Below are 14,072 nucleotides of genomic sequence, written 5' to 3' on the forward strand. Positions count from 1 at the left end.
CAACCAGTTCACCTAGTGCAGAACTGAAAATAACAGATAATAGATAATCAGAGTTGGAAGGGACCTTGTAGGTCATCTAGTCCAACTCCCCCCCCACCCAAGCGGGAGACCCTACACCATTTCTGACAAATGGCAGTCCAATCTCTTCTTGAAAATCTCAAGTGATGGCGCTCCCACAACTTCTGAGGGCAACTTCTGTTCCATGGGTTGATTGTTCTCACTGTCAGAAAGTTTTCTCCTTATTTCCAGGTTGAATCTCTCCTGGATCAGTTTCCATCCATTATTCCTTGTCTGGCCTTCGGGTGCTTTAGAAAATAGCTTGACCCCTTCCTCCTCTCTGTGGCAGCCCCTCAAATATTGGAAGACCTCTATCCTGTCTCCCCTGGTCCTTCTTTTCCCTAGATTAGCCAGTCCCAGTTCCTGCAACTGTTCATCGTAAGTTTTAGCCTCATCATCCTGGTTGCTCTTCTCTGCACTTTTTCTAGTCTCAGTATCTTTTTATAATGTGGTGACCAAAACTGGATGCAGTACTCTAGGTGTGGCCTTACTAAGGCTTTATAGAGTGGTATTAGTACTTCCCTTGATCTTGATTGTATCCCTCTGTTATTGCAACTTAGGATTGCATTAGCTTTTTTGGTTGCTGCTATACACTGCTGGCTCATATTTAGCAGGTTGTCCACGAAGACTCCAAGATAATGTAAGTGCGCGGCTTCAAACACATAGTGATATAAATTGCACGGCTTTCAGTAATCCTTGGGCAGCCACAGTGAGTAGAGCGGGCGTGGGTGGGGCAAGCAAGCCAGAGAGTGAGATATATAGGATGGGATAGCACCAGGGCAGAACTACCGGTACAGGCGAACCAGTCCGAACTGGCAGCAGCCCACTCTGGATAGCGGGAATGCGGTCAACATAATATATCTTGATTTTAGCCAAGTGGAAAAAAGAGCTGGCTGGGGAAACTTCTGGGAGTGGAAGTCCATGCGTCTTAAAGTGTCCAAGCTTGAAAAATCCTGCTCTGAAAGAGGTCTAGGAGACAAGGATTATGGGTGTGTAGTGATAACGTCATGGAGTTTGTGGTCCCTTGGTAGAAAGGCCTGATGGAGAGATCGTAAGTACCCAGCAGATCTGATACTCCCTGATCTACCGTAGTGTTGTTCTTTGAAAGCCGATGGAGATACTGTTCCAACATGGTCCCCTCGTTGTCTTCTCCACATGGCAACTTGTGGATGCCACGATCCTCGTGGTAATGGATAATCCTCGACTTACAACCACAATGACTTAATGATGGAAATTCTGCTCCTTGTTGTGGTCTCTCATGACATTTTTTAACCAGTTTTTTTTTTTTTTTTGGGGGGGGGGGAACACCATTGGTTAAGATGACCATGTGTTTCTCTTAAAGACTGCAGTGTCTCAGTTTATGACTGCTGTAAAAGTAGTTGTAAAATCAAGTCCGGTCATATGATGACACAACGTACAACCGCAATGACATAGGATGGATATTGCAGTCCCAACTGTGGTAATTTGTGACTCCCCACCCCACCCCTGTTTTCAACAACAACAAACACCATTGGTTAAGCTGGATTCACACTTACGACCCTATGCTTCACTTAACAACTGCAGCAACTCAACTTATGACCCCTGTAAAAATGATTGTAAAATCTGGTTGTGTGATGATTCGATTTAACTACCACAATGACAGCCAACAAAAATTCCAGTCAGCATTATGGTCGTAAGTCAAGGACCAGCCGAATCAGATCACGGGAAAATCAGAAGGATCAATTCAATTAATATTGAATTTAATATTGGTTTTGGTTTTCAGAGGATTTTTCTCTTTGCGTGTCCATCTCCTATGCGGGCGAACCGCCCTGCAGATACTTGTTACCGGAAGGCGAATATCTCTTTACGTCGGACGCAGAATCGCTGAATGGTCCCAATTGTTTGAAACGTTTTGTTTTAACGGCCCCAGTTACAATGGCCGATGAGCTGAAGCAAGAGATCGTTCAGCGTCTGCTCAAGGATTTGGTAAAAGGCATCATGGTGGCCAGTAACCATGGAGGGATCTTCATTTTTTGCCGGGATAAAGTCTGTGTCTCGTGGTCAGGATTTTTGGCCCCCGAGGGCCAAATCAAACTGGAGAATAACACTCACCAGCAGCTGTTCAAATCCCAGGAATTTCGATCAGGTGAGAACGAGGCAAACTGAACAAAACAGTCCATCTTGTTTCCATGTAAGCTCACAAAAAAAAAAGGGGGGGTTATAACTATTCCTTGACTTACAACCATCCATTTATCCAACATTCAAAATTAACGCTGGCACTAAAAAGAGACTTTTGATAAACCCTCGTACTTATGACCGTCGTAGCATTCCCCAGTCATGTGGTCTCTGTTGTACAACAGTCCTTTTAGTGACTGAAGTTACAACGGCGCTAAAAAAAGTGACTTAGAACCGTTTTTTTCACAATTAATGACCATTGCAACATCCCAGTAGTTATGTGATCACTATTTTATTTAAAGTTTTTATTTTATAACATATAAAAATTCTAATTTCAATTGAACAGTGTGTTGACTGGGTCCATATAGTGTTAGGAAATAATAATCAAAATGTTTATGATAATATTCATTACATTGATATTAATAGAATAGAATAGAATAAAATTCTTTATTGGCCAAGTTGATTGGACACACAAGGAATTTGTCTTGGTGCAAATGCTCTCAGTGTACATAAAAAGAAAAGATACATTCGTCAAGAGTCAAGAATCATCAGGTACAACACTTAATGATAGTCACAGCAATCAAATCATATTAGAAAACAGTCAATAAAAATCGTAAGGATACAAGCAGCAAAGTTACAGTCATACAGTCACAAGTGGGAGGGGATGGGTGGTAAGAAGTGATGAGAAGATTAATAGTAGTGCAGACTTTGTAAATAGTTGGACAGTGTTGAGGAAATTATTTGTTTAGCAGAGTGATGGCATTTGGGAATTATGGTAGTGTTACCCTGTTTCCCTGAAAATAAGACCCTAACCAGAAAATAAGCCCTATTGCGTCAGCAAAAATTAACATAAGACTTGGTCTTATTTTTGGAGAAACACAGTAGTAATAATAATATTATTTGTTTTAACCAATTCAGCATATCTTCCTTATGTCACTGAACCTTTTCATATATTTCCCTGTTTCTAGCTCCTGTTTTTTTCAGCTAGCCATTGATAAAATAAGTTCCAAGTCAGAAAGTATTCAGTTTCTTTCTTTACCTTGATTATAAGTATTAGTCTCTCCATTTCTGCACATTCTAATATTTTTTTAATTCCATGTTCATCAGTTGGGATCTCTTCATTTTTCCATTGTTGCGCTAATACAATTCTGGGTGTAGTCAGTACATGTATAATCAAATATGTATTCCCTTTATTATATTTATCTGGGAAAATGCGCAGCAAAAATATCTCTGGTTTCAAATCAATATGCTGTTTTATCATTTTTCTCCAGGTAGTTATGGATTTTTGCTCAATATTTTGAACATGATCACAATTTAGACGCTTAACCACTGGTTCATATTTATGACGTCCTGGGGTCATGACCTTTGCAATCTTCTGACGTGTTACTCACTTAACTGCCATGACTCACCGAGTGACTGTGGCAAGAAAAGTCATAACATGGGACCAGACTCACATAACAACGGTCTGGATTAGCAGTGGGAATGTTGGGCTCGATTGTGGTCATAAGGCAAGGACTACCTGTATTGAACTCAGTGTTTGTCCAGTGTCCATCTTAACAAGTGTTTCTAGCTATAATTTCCAGCTCATATCCATGTCCTAAGATATGTAGCAACTTCAGGAGGTTTTCAACTTACGGCCGTTTGCTTAATGACGGTTTGAAATTGCGACCGGCTTGAAAAAAGTCGCAATCTAGGATTCAGATTAGAAATGCCTCAAACCATGGCACTGCCCCTAGCCATTACTGGACTGCTGTCAGAAATGGTGTAGGGTCTCCTGCTTGGGCAGGGGTGGGACTAGATGACCTACAACGGTCCCTTCCAACTCTGTTAAATCTGTTAATCATTCTGTGATTGCAATTTGGTGACTTGACAACTAGCTCACCTTTTGCGATCAGATTGCCATTTCGTGGCTTTTATTTTATTCCAATTTTCTGCACAATAAACACCATTGGTAAGCTGGATTTGCACTTATGACCAACGGATTCACTTAATGATAATGGGATTCACAAATTTGACAGCGGCTGAAATGGTGACCGCCGTAAATCAAGCGTGGTCATACGTGCATATGTGGTTAGAAAAAACGTTAAAGCAGCATATAGATTACAAACCAGAATTATTTTTGTTAGGCATATCACCAGAGAAATACGATAAAGGGTATGTATATTTAATATTACATATTCTGAATGCAGCAAGAATGGTAGCTGTGCAACACTGGAAAAATGAGGAAACACCCACAGAGGAAGAAATAGTTAAAAAAATATTTTAGACTGTGCCAGAAATGGACAGATTAACATTGACGATAAAAGAAAAAGGAGCCACAGAATATTTTCGAACTTGGGACCTGTTTTATCAATGGTTGGACAACAGAGGTAGAAATTAGAAGTTTAACAATGTCACATAAACGAATTTGACTCAGACAGTACACTGTTTGCTAAGCACTTATTGTATACAAAGAGAAAAGGTATAAATATAAAAACAGGTGCGGTTCTGTGGTGACTCGACTTAATCACCACCGTGAAAATTTGGGCCCTTTCACTGTGGTCGTAAGTCAAGGACTACCTGTACAGAGGTGGTATTCAGCCAGTTCAGACCGGTACTGGCGAACCAGTTGTGGAAATTTTGATTAGTTCGGAAAACCAGCAAATATCACCTCTGGCTAGCTCTCCTATACAGTAGAACCTCGGGTCGCGACCATAATCCCTTCCAGGACTACGGTCATGACCCGATTTCATTGTAGCTGGAAGCACAACCGTCTACACATTCCCCTACAGTTTTGCGCATGTGCGGAAGGGGAAATCGCCACGACTGTACTGATCGGCACCCGAGGATCTGTTCACAACCAGAAGCAACAATTTTCCCAAATTGTTGGTCGTCACCCGATTTGGTCACGTACAGGAGCATTCACGACCCGAGGTTCCACTGTGTCCCCTTGTTTTTTAGCTCAACTGATCTGCGTGGCAGAGCGGATCGCCGCGCCTCAGCTCAGCTAAAAAACAGCTCAGCTCACGCACCAGCGTTTGGACTGAGCTCCGTCTTCGAGCCCTCGTTGAATTGCTAGTGCTGATCCTTCTGTCTCAAATTCACAGCGCTGGAGCTATACCAGGAAGGCCTGGGACCACTCCCGGATCCCCGAGTCATTCTCTACGTGGGAGATGAACTGGATGAAAACGGAGGTAGGGGCTGCAAGCCCATCATCATTCAGGTGAGGAAAAGGGGAAAATATTTCGCCAAGTACAAAATACAAACATAAAAAAAAAAACACAAAATACTTTGTTTTTGTTTTGATTTTGTAAAAAAAATAAAATAAATAAAATAAATTGGAGCTTATATTTTAAGTTTCTGAAGAAAAATAAGAATTTTTGCTAACAAACACACACACACACACACACACACACACACAGAGGTAGACGTGTGGTCCTTGACTTACGACCATTCAGTGAGTGACCGTTTAAAGTTCCAACGGCACACTAAAAAAAGAGGCATGGCCGTTTTTCACGCTTTCAACCTCCCCGTGTTCAAAATTCAGACACTTGGCCGCTGACTCATATTGATGGTGGTCGCAGTGTCCCTGGATCCCCATTTGCGACCATCTGAAAGCCAGATTCACTTAACGACTGTGTTTTTCTAACTTAAAAGCCAGAGAGATTCCACTTTACAACTGTGGCAAAAACGGTTGTTAAAATGGGGCAACCCCCCCCCCCTCACTTTGCAACTATCTTGCGTAGCCACAGAGATTTTGGGCTCCATTGTGGTAGTAAGTCGAGGACTACCTGTATTGCACATTGGTGTTGAAGCGCCATGGAAAGGGGTTTTTTGTGTGTGATGCCAGAGCCGAGTGAGGCTCATTGTGGTTGATCAGTGGCTGGAGAAAACATCTCTGTGGTTTTTTGAATTCAAGACTGGAGCCTATGGTCCACAGATGGAAACACAATAAGAATTTTATGGACAGGCATTCCAAAACCAATGCATGTGGGTGGACAGGGCTGTGGAACATGGGAGTGAAAGACTTGTTATGTTCCCTGGGTCGCTTCTGGATTCCTGGATTCTGACATTTTGGGCAGGGCTGAGGGAGCATTTTGTGGTGCTTCAGCCACTTTTTAGCTTTCGAGAAGATGGGAAGTGGATGATGGGACTGTGTACCTCCAATATCCCTTGGGTGTCATTGAGAAAGCATAGAAAAGCACCCTGAGTTGATAGAAAGCTATTATGGGATGGGCATGTATTCTAGAAAGGAACGGAGACAATAATCCTGGATAATCATGGAGAAACCACCATTGTATAGTAGTGGTTTAGGTGTGCTGATCTATAAACCAGGAGACAGTGAGTTCTAGTTCCGCCTTAGGCATGAAACCCAGCTGGGTGACTTTGAGCCAATCGACAGGAGATAGTGAGTTCTAGTCCCATTATTGGTATGAAAGCCAGCTCTGTGACCTTGAGCCAGTCATTACGAGACTGTAGCTTCTACTCCTACCTTAGTCATGAAAGCTGGCTGGGTGACTCAGAACCACTCACCAGGAGACTGGGAGTTCTAGTCTCACTTTAGGCATGAGAGCTGGCTGGGCAACTTTGATCCAATCACCAGGAGATTGGGAGTTCTAGTCCCACCTAAGGCATGAAAGCCATCTGGGTGACTTAGGGCCAATCACCAGGAGACTGGGAGTTCTAGTCTCACTTTAGGCATGAGAGCTGGCTGGGCAACTTTGATCCAATCACCAGGAGACTGGGAGTTCTAGTCCCACCTAAGGCATGAAAGCCATCTGGGTGACTCAGGGCCAATCACCAGGAGACTGGGAGTTCTAGTCTCACTTTAGGCATGAGAGCTGGCTGGGCAACTTTGATCCAATCACCAGGAGACTGGGAGTTCTAGTCCCACCTAAGGCATGAAAGCCGTCTGGGTGACTTAGGGCCAATCACCAGGAGACTGGGAGTTCTAGTCTCGCCTAAGACATGAAAGCGGTCTGGGTGACTTAGGGCCAATCACCAGGAGACTGGGAGTTCTAGTCTCGCCTAAGACATGAAAGCGGTCTGGGCAACTTTGATCCAATCACCAGGAGACTGGGAGTTCTAGTCCCACCTAAGGCATGAAAGCCATCTGGGTGACTTAGGGCCAATCACCAGGAGACTGGGAGTTCTAGTCTCGCCTAAGACATGAAAGCGGTCTGGATGACTTTGATCCAATCACCAGGAGACTGGGAGTTCTAGTGCCATCTTAGCCAAATGGGTGACTTTGGGCCAGTCCCTCCCTCTGTCAGCCCAACCACCTCACAGGTTTGTTGTTGTAGGGGAAATAGGATGAGGATTTACTAAATTCACTACCTTGAATTATTTGTGAAAACAACAAAGGCAGGATACAAATCAGTCAATAAACAAAAATGTTGCAGGCAAGAACAAACCAGGTTAAATCCAATAACTTTATTCGGTGACTCTCCAAAAGTTTTAACGAAAATGTTGTTGTTTTTTCCCCCCTTTTTGGAAAAAAAGATGGAACAGACATTTGCTATCCGGATGCGTTCCTCCGGCGGCTTCCCGTAGTAGAGATCTTCATTTTCCTACACCGGTGTGGTTTTCCTGGCCATCTTCTCTACAGAAACTACGTCCTGAGAATGCAAAGCTTTTGATTCCTGAGAAGAAACCAACCATGGGAACGTTGGTTCGGAGGGCCAAATTTGGATGGACGTTGTATCCGTTAACTTCCGTGCGATTCTTCCTTCTCCAACTGGGACGTCCTTCCTACAACAGATTGGGAAGCGCCGCTTGCTGCTGGCGTCCAAAGGAAAACACTAAAATACGCCCCCCTCAAAAAAAAGAAAAAGAAAGCAAATTTTGGGACCGGCTCTTTTTCACATTTTGGAGATGAGGAGAGGAACGTCCTTCCGTAGCCCGATCAATGTCTGCATTTCCTGGCTGGGATATGGAGGGGAGGCGGATGTCTTCTCCGCCATCTTCTGCAAATTATCTGTTGCTTCCTTCCCTTTCGGCATGTCACTTTATACTGTTTGCACTTTACCTGACTCTAAAACATGCATAATCTGGCAGTCTTTTTACTACATACGTAAAATATCTTCGGAATTAATAAAACGTTAGTGAAAGTTGTACGATAATCTTGGTGTCTGATGGATGAATCTTCAAATGGGGGTTATTTTGTGACTGGACTTGCAGGGAGCTTTAGAGATTTACAGATTTAACAGAATCAGAAGGGGCTGTGATATCCTGGGGCGTGGCACAAAGGCAACACAGTCACATAAGTAAGAAACGCCCCTTTAATACCTCCAACTTTGCCCCCAATGTCCAGGTTACCTTCGGTTGGAGAAAAAAAACTCTCAGAAACAGTCTTTAAGTGGAGGAAATTCCGAAAACAAAGTATATACAAACTGTAAATAAAAATCCAGACAAACCACGCTGTAGCAATTAACTTGACAGGACAGGAGAAGGAATTGCAGACTTTAATGGCCAGCAAAACACACATAGTTGGGAAGACGCCAGGAACCCAGATAAGCCTTGACAATACCAGATAATTCACGATTTGCTCTCAACAGTTTGCTGTGCACAATCTCCCTTTTTAAACACTGTGTTCCCAGCAGCAGCTAATGAAGGGAATCAGGGCCCTTTCCTCCCCCATAAGCCATACAACTCACATTGCTCCCTGTTCTGTTCTTCCCTGCATGCCCTAGGATGAAGAGGAGGTGGGCCTAGATCTTCCTCTGAATTTCCTCTGGCTTGCTCTACCTCTCCTCTGCTCTGCCCAGCCGGACTTTGCCCTTCCCCAGTTTCTTCTATAGCCACTGGAGCCACACTCCCACTGTCTGTCAGCTGCTCGGCCTCCCCCTCGGAATCAGATTCCAACAGGGGCATGACAGGGACCTTCTAGGTCATCTAGTCCAACCCCCTGCCCAAGCAAGGCACCCTACACCATTATTTGAAATAATTTTTGTCATTCACGTTTCATATTTGTCTCTCCTTTGGCAATCTTTCTTTAATTATGCTATTCCACCATTTCTTGATGTTCGTGTAACTTGTTGTCCACCAGCGAACTGGCTGCAGCAAGTTAATACAGAATCACAGAGTCGGAAGGGACCTTGTAGGTCATCTAGTCCAACCCCACCCACCCCCAAGCAAGGGACCCTATGCCATTTCTGACAAATCACAGACCAATCTCTTCTTGAAAGCCTCCGGTGATGAAGATCCCACAAGTTGTATTCTTGACTTATGACTATCATTGAGCCCCAAATTTCTATTGTTGAGGGAGATATTTGTTAAGGGAATTTTTGCCTCATTTTATGACCTTTCTCGCCATAGTGAATCACCATAATTGATAAGTAGCACGATTGTTAAGTGAATCTGGCTTCCCCATCAGTTTTGCTTGTCTGAAGGTTGCAAAAGGGGATCACGTCATAAATATGAGGCAGACAGATGCCAAACATCTGAATTGTGATCATACGACCAAGGGGACGCTACAAAAGTTATACAAGTGAAAAACAGCCATAAGTCACTTTTTTCAGTGCCGTTGCAACTTTGAACAGTCACTAACTGAATTGTTGTAAGTCCAGGACTACTTGTATCCAGATGTACGATACCTTCACGAAGGTGGAATGGCCAAATCTGGGAATACTGTGGATTTACACATTTTTACAAAATAAAATCTGTTTTATTTTGATTTTGACAATATAACATCATTGATACATTACACCCCAATGAGCAGTTTGGAAACTCAAGACCCTGATAATAATTCCATTTTCTCTCTCTCTCCAGTTCCTTCCAGTCACTATTGTTGTTTTTAAAATTATTTTACTGTTTCACTGCTCTGCTTTTATTTAAAATGTTCTAGGAACACAACAATTTGTCAGTCTTCCTAACATGCTGCTAATTAGTCATGTTGAAACTCATCAAATAATCTTTTCTCACTTTTTTTTTTTTTTGCTGAATATCATTTGTCACAAAAAGAGGAAACCCAAAAAAAGGCTGACTCATTTTAAAACTTGAGATTTTTAAAACTGTTTTCAGGAAGTGGAGTGAACACATCATTTTTCCAATTAAAAACTAAAGTGTGGCAAAAATTTCTTGTTAGTTAATGAACAATGCTGTTTATTTTCAAAATTCTAGTGGCTTGCCCAAATGAGCTGGTAAATTATTCAATTCCTGGGAAGCAATTTTTAAAAATTATAGTTCGTGATTTGGTGGCAGAACTGGGAGTTGTTCTTAGTATTGGAGCAGCAAACAATCAGATCATGGTAGCTTCTTGCATTTTCAGCTGACGATTTGCCAATAATAAGAGTTGGAAGGTGCCCTAGAGGTTCATCTTCCGGTTCAAACAGGAAACCCTATGCTATTTCAGACAAATGGTTGTCCAATCACTTCTTAAAAATGTTCCAGTGTTGGAGCACTCACAACTTCTGAAGGGAAGCCGTTCCACTGATTAATTGTTCTAATTGTTAGGAAATTTCTCAAATATTTCTAAGTCGGATCTCTCCTTGATTGGTTTCCATCCGTTGCTTCTTCTCCTGCCTTCAGCTGCTTTGGAGAATAGTTGGACCCCCTCTTCTTTGGGGCAGCCCCTCAAATACTAGAATACTACTATCATGTCACCCCTGGTCCTTCTTTTCCTTAAACTAGACAAATCCAATTCCTGCAACCGTTCTTCGTGTGTTTTATCATCCAGTCCCTTAATTATCTTTGTTGCTCTTCTCTGCTCTCTTTCAAGAGTCTTAACATCTTTTTTGTATTGTGGTGACCAGAACTGGGTGCAGAATTCAAGTGTGTCCCTACCAAGGCATTATAAAGTGGTATTAACACTTCACATGATCTTGAATCGATCCCTCTGTTTATGCAGTGTAGAACTGCGTTGGCTTTTTTGGCAGCGGCCGCACACTCCTGGCTCATATTTCTGCTAATTGCAGGACCGAGGCATGGCTAGTCTAGTGAAGAGAAGGACCAGGGGAGACAGGATAGCAGCCTTCCAATATGTGAGGAGCTGCCACAGAGAGGAGGAAGGGGTCAAGCTATTCTCCAAAGCACCTGAATGCCAGACAAGGAATAATGGATGGAAACTGAACAAGGAGAGATTCAACCTGGAAATAAGGAGGGATTTTCTGACAGGGAGAACAATCAACCCATGGAAAAGAAGTTGCCTTTGGATGTTGTGGGAGCTTTGTCATTGGAGGCTTTCAAGAAGAGACTGGACTGGCCATCTGTCAGAAATGGTGTAGGGTCTCCTGCTTGGGTGGGGGGTTGGACTAGATGACCTACAAGAGCCCTTCCAACTCTGTTAATCTGTTAAAACAGATCTATTTAAGTGATTGTCCACCAGAATTCCAAGATGATGAATGTGTGGGTGGATATATAAAGATGATAGATAAGAGAGAGACATAGATGTGATGAAGTGACAAATAATGATAGATAAGAGACAATACATAATAGATATATGTACAATAGATAATAGAAGATACAGATGATAGATAATAGACATAAATAGATGATATAGATAGATAGATAGATAGATAGATAGATAGATAGATAGATAGATAGATAGATAGATAGATAGATAGATAGATAGATAGATATAGATAGATACTTGTAGAAGATGATAGATAGATAGATAGATAGATAGATAGACAGACAGATAGATAGATAGATAGATAGATAGATACTGTAGAAGATGATAGATAGATAGATAGATAGATAGATAGATAGATAGATAGATAAATAGATACTGTAGAAGATGATAGATAGATAGATAGATAGATAGATAGATAGATAGAGAGAGAGAGAGAGAGAGAGAGAGAGAGAGATAATCTCAGATCTAAGGAATGCTTATAGGGAACAATTTCTTATACCATGCATCTCTTGAGATCAACTGCACTTGCTTACAACCCACAGGTATAAAAATGGTACCCTGTTTCTCCAACAATACAGCCTCCCCCAATAGGAAGTCCCGGCATGTTTTATAGGCATGAAATGAAATTAAGCCCCTCCCCCCCCAAATTAAGGCCTATATTAAAACATGCGAAATGGGGGGGAATGGTGGGGGGAGCTTGCCGTAAGGAAGTACTTTTCTTGCACACCCTGATATGGTGCTGCCTGCGTTGACCCCGATGCGAAGTGCCCCCAACGCCGAGGTCAACATCCAAGCCGTCACGCCCGCCTGCCCAAAGATGCAAAGGGGGGAATTAGTCACCCGAAAAGACGGCCTAGCCATTTTTCAGGGCTCAAAAAAAAATAAGACCCGGCCTTATTATATGAGAAACACGGTAGCAAGTTTTGCTTGCTCTTTGCTATAGGAATAAACCCAACAGACATATTCTGCATAATTAAATTGATTTGATCTCATTCTTGGTGTGTGATTAATTGGCCAGGCAAAGGGCCCTTTGAGATCAAACACTGAAAATAAAATGGCTAAAAACTCCAAAACAAACAAAACATTACTGGAATATTACTGGAACAGGTTAGTGAGATGATATCATCCTGCTATTCATAGTTCAAATATAGTTCAGCAGGTGATGCTATGTGGGATTGTTACGATAAGAGGTCAGATTATACTCCCAGGGTTGCTAGGCAACCTATACTGCCTAATTATATTCCCTTTGATCCCTGCAAATCACCGGAAGATAAAACTTATTTAAAGACGGCCTTGGCCGAAGCTTTTCTGAGGTATTGCTCGGTGCAAGCCCTGGGAAAGAGCCAATGAGGCCGTATCAACCTTCAAAATAAAGCAAATTCATTGTAGGAATAAACTAAAAAACCTGGCCAGAAATAAAAAATTTAGTGATTTCATTGCCGCTATTGATGCTTCCATCTCTGCTAAATTAATGAAATGACATTGCAAAGGGAAACAGAAAGGCTGTTTCTTTCTATTTTCCCAAATCAGGGTCTTTCCAGTTGGTTTGGACTATAACTCCTATCAAGCCCAATATTCCTGATACAGGACAATGGGACATGGAATAGAACCTGTTTAGAAGGGCCGGGAATCTAAATAGCAGAGTTGGGATTTTTTTCTTTAATCTTTGCTCTGACAGGGGCCAAAGTGGGAGGAAATGGGCTTTTAATCCATTCCGTTTTGTTATTTATTTTCTTAATTTATGTATCGAATTTAGGCACTGCCAAGGTCACGTACAGAGCAAGGGTTTTTAACCTCACGACGGCCTTGTAAGGTAGGCTAGGCTGACCAAGAATGACAGTCCTGGGTATCTAGTGCGAATTATTCTATTCTCACAATACTTGTCAGTGTGTAAACAGATGGGAGTATTGTTGTATCTTTATTTTTTATTCATTTTATTGTAATTTTTCTTTGTTGTGAGCTGCCCAGAGTCATTGAGAATTTGATGGCAAGTGTCAACTCATAAAACATTTCTATGCCCATTTTATAATTGCCAACAGAAAGGTGGGGGTGCACAAATTGGAGAACATAATTGATGACTCTTGGCTATGGATGTGTATCTTGGAGAATATGAATTATGATCCTGTCTTAGCCCATAAAAGCCACCTGGGTGACTTTGGGCCAATTTCCAGGAGACTGGGAGTTCTAGTCCTGTCTTAGCCCATGAAAGCCACTGGGTCACTTTGGGCCAATTTCCAGGAGACTGGGAGTTCTAGTCCTGTCTTAGCCCATGAAAGCCACCTGGGTCATTTGGGCCCCAGGAGACTGGGAGTTTTAGCCACCTGGGTCATTTGGGCCCCAGAGATGAACCTGTCTTAGCCATGAACACCTAGGTGACTTTGGGCCAATTTCCAGGAGACTGGGAGTTCTAGTCCTGTCTTAGCCCATGAAAGCCACTGGGTCATTTTGGGCCAATTACCAGGAGACTGGGAGTTCTACACCTGTCTTAGCCCATGAAAGCCACCTGGGTGACTTTGGGCCAATTTCCAGG

The 14,072-nt window shown here is 42.4% G+C and overlaps 1 protein-coding gene across 2 annotated transcripts in view; it reads left to right on the forward strand.

Annotated features, from left to right (window-relative positions):
- IRF9 (interferon regulatory factor 9) overlaps positions 1 to 8,312 on the forward strand; it is a 28,255-nt gene extending 19,943 nt beyond the window's left edge. For both annotated transcript variants that reach the window (XM_087947654.1, XM_087947655.1), the window contains 3 exons: positions 1,820 to 2,182; positions 5,298 to 5,413; positions 7,693 to 8,312. In XM_087947654.1, coding sequence (XP_087803780.1) covers positions 1,820 to 2,182; positions 5,298 to 5,413; positions 7,693 to 7,743 — 530 coding nt within the window. In that variant the 3' untranslated portion in view covers positions 7,744 to 8,312. The remainder of the gene's footprint in view (positions 1 to 1,819; positions 2,183 to 5,297; positions 5,414 to 7,692) is intronic.
- Positions 8,313 to 14,072: the final 5,760 nt, after the last annotated feature.

This window comes from Notechis scutatus, chromosome Z, assembly GCF_049901735.1.
Source record: "Notechis scutatus isolate UNSWTSFEM ecotype Mainland chromosome Z, rNotScu1.2, whole genome shotgun sequence".
NCBI lineage: Eukaryota > Metazoa > Chordata > Lepidosauria > Squamata > Elapidae > Notechis > Notechis scutatus.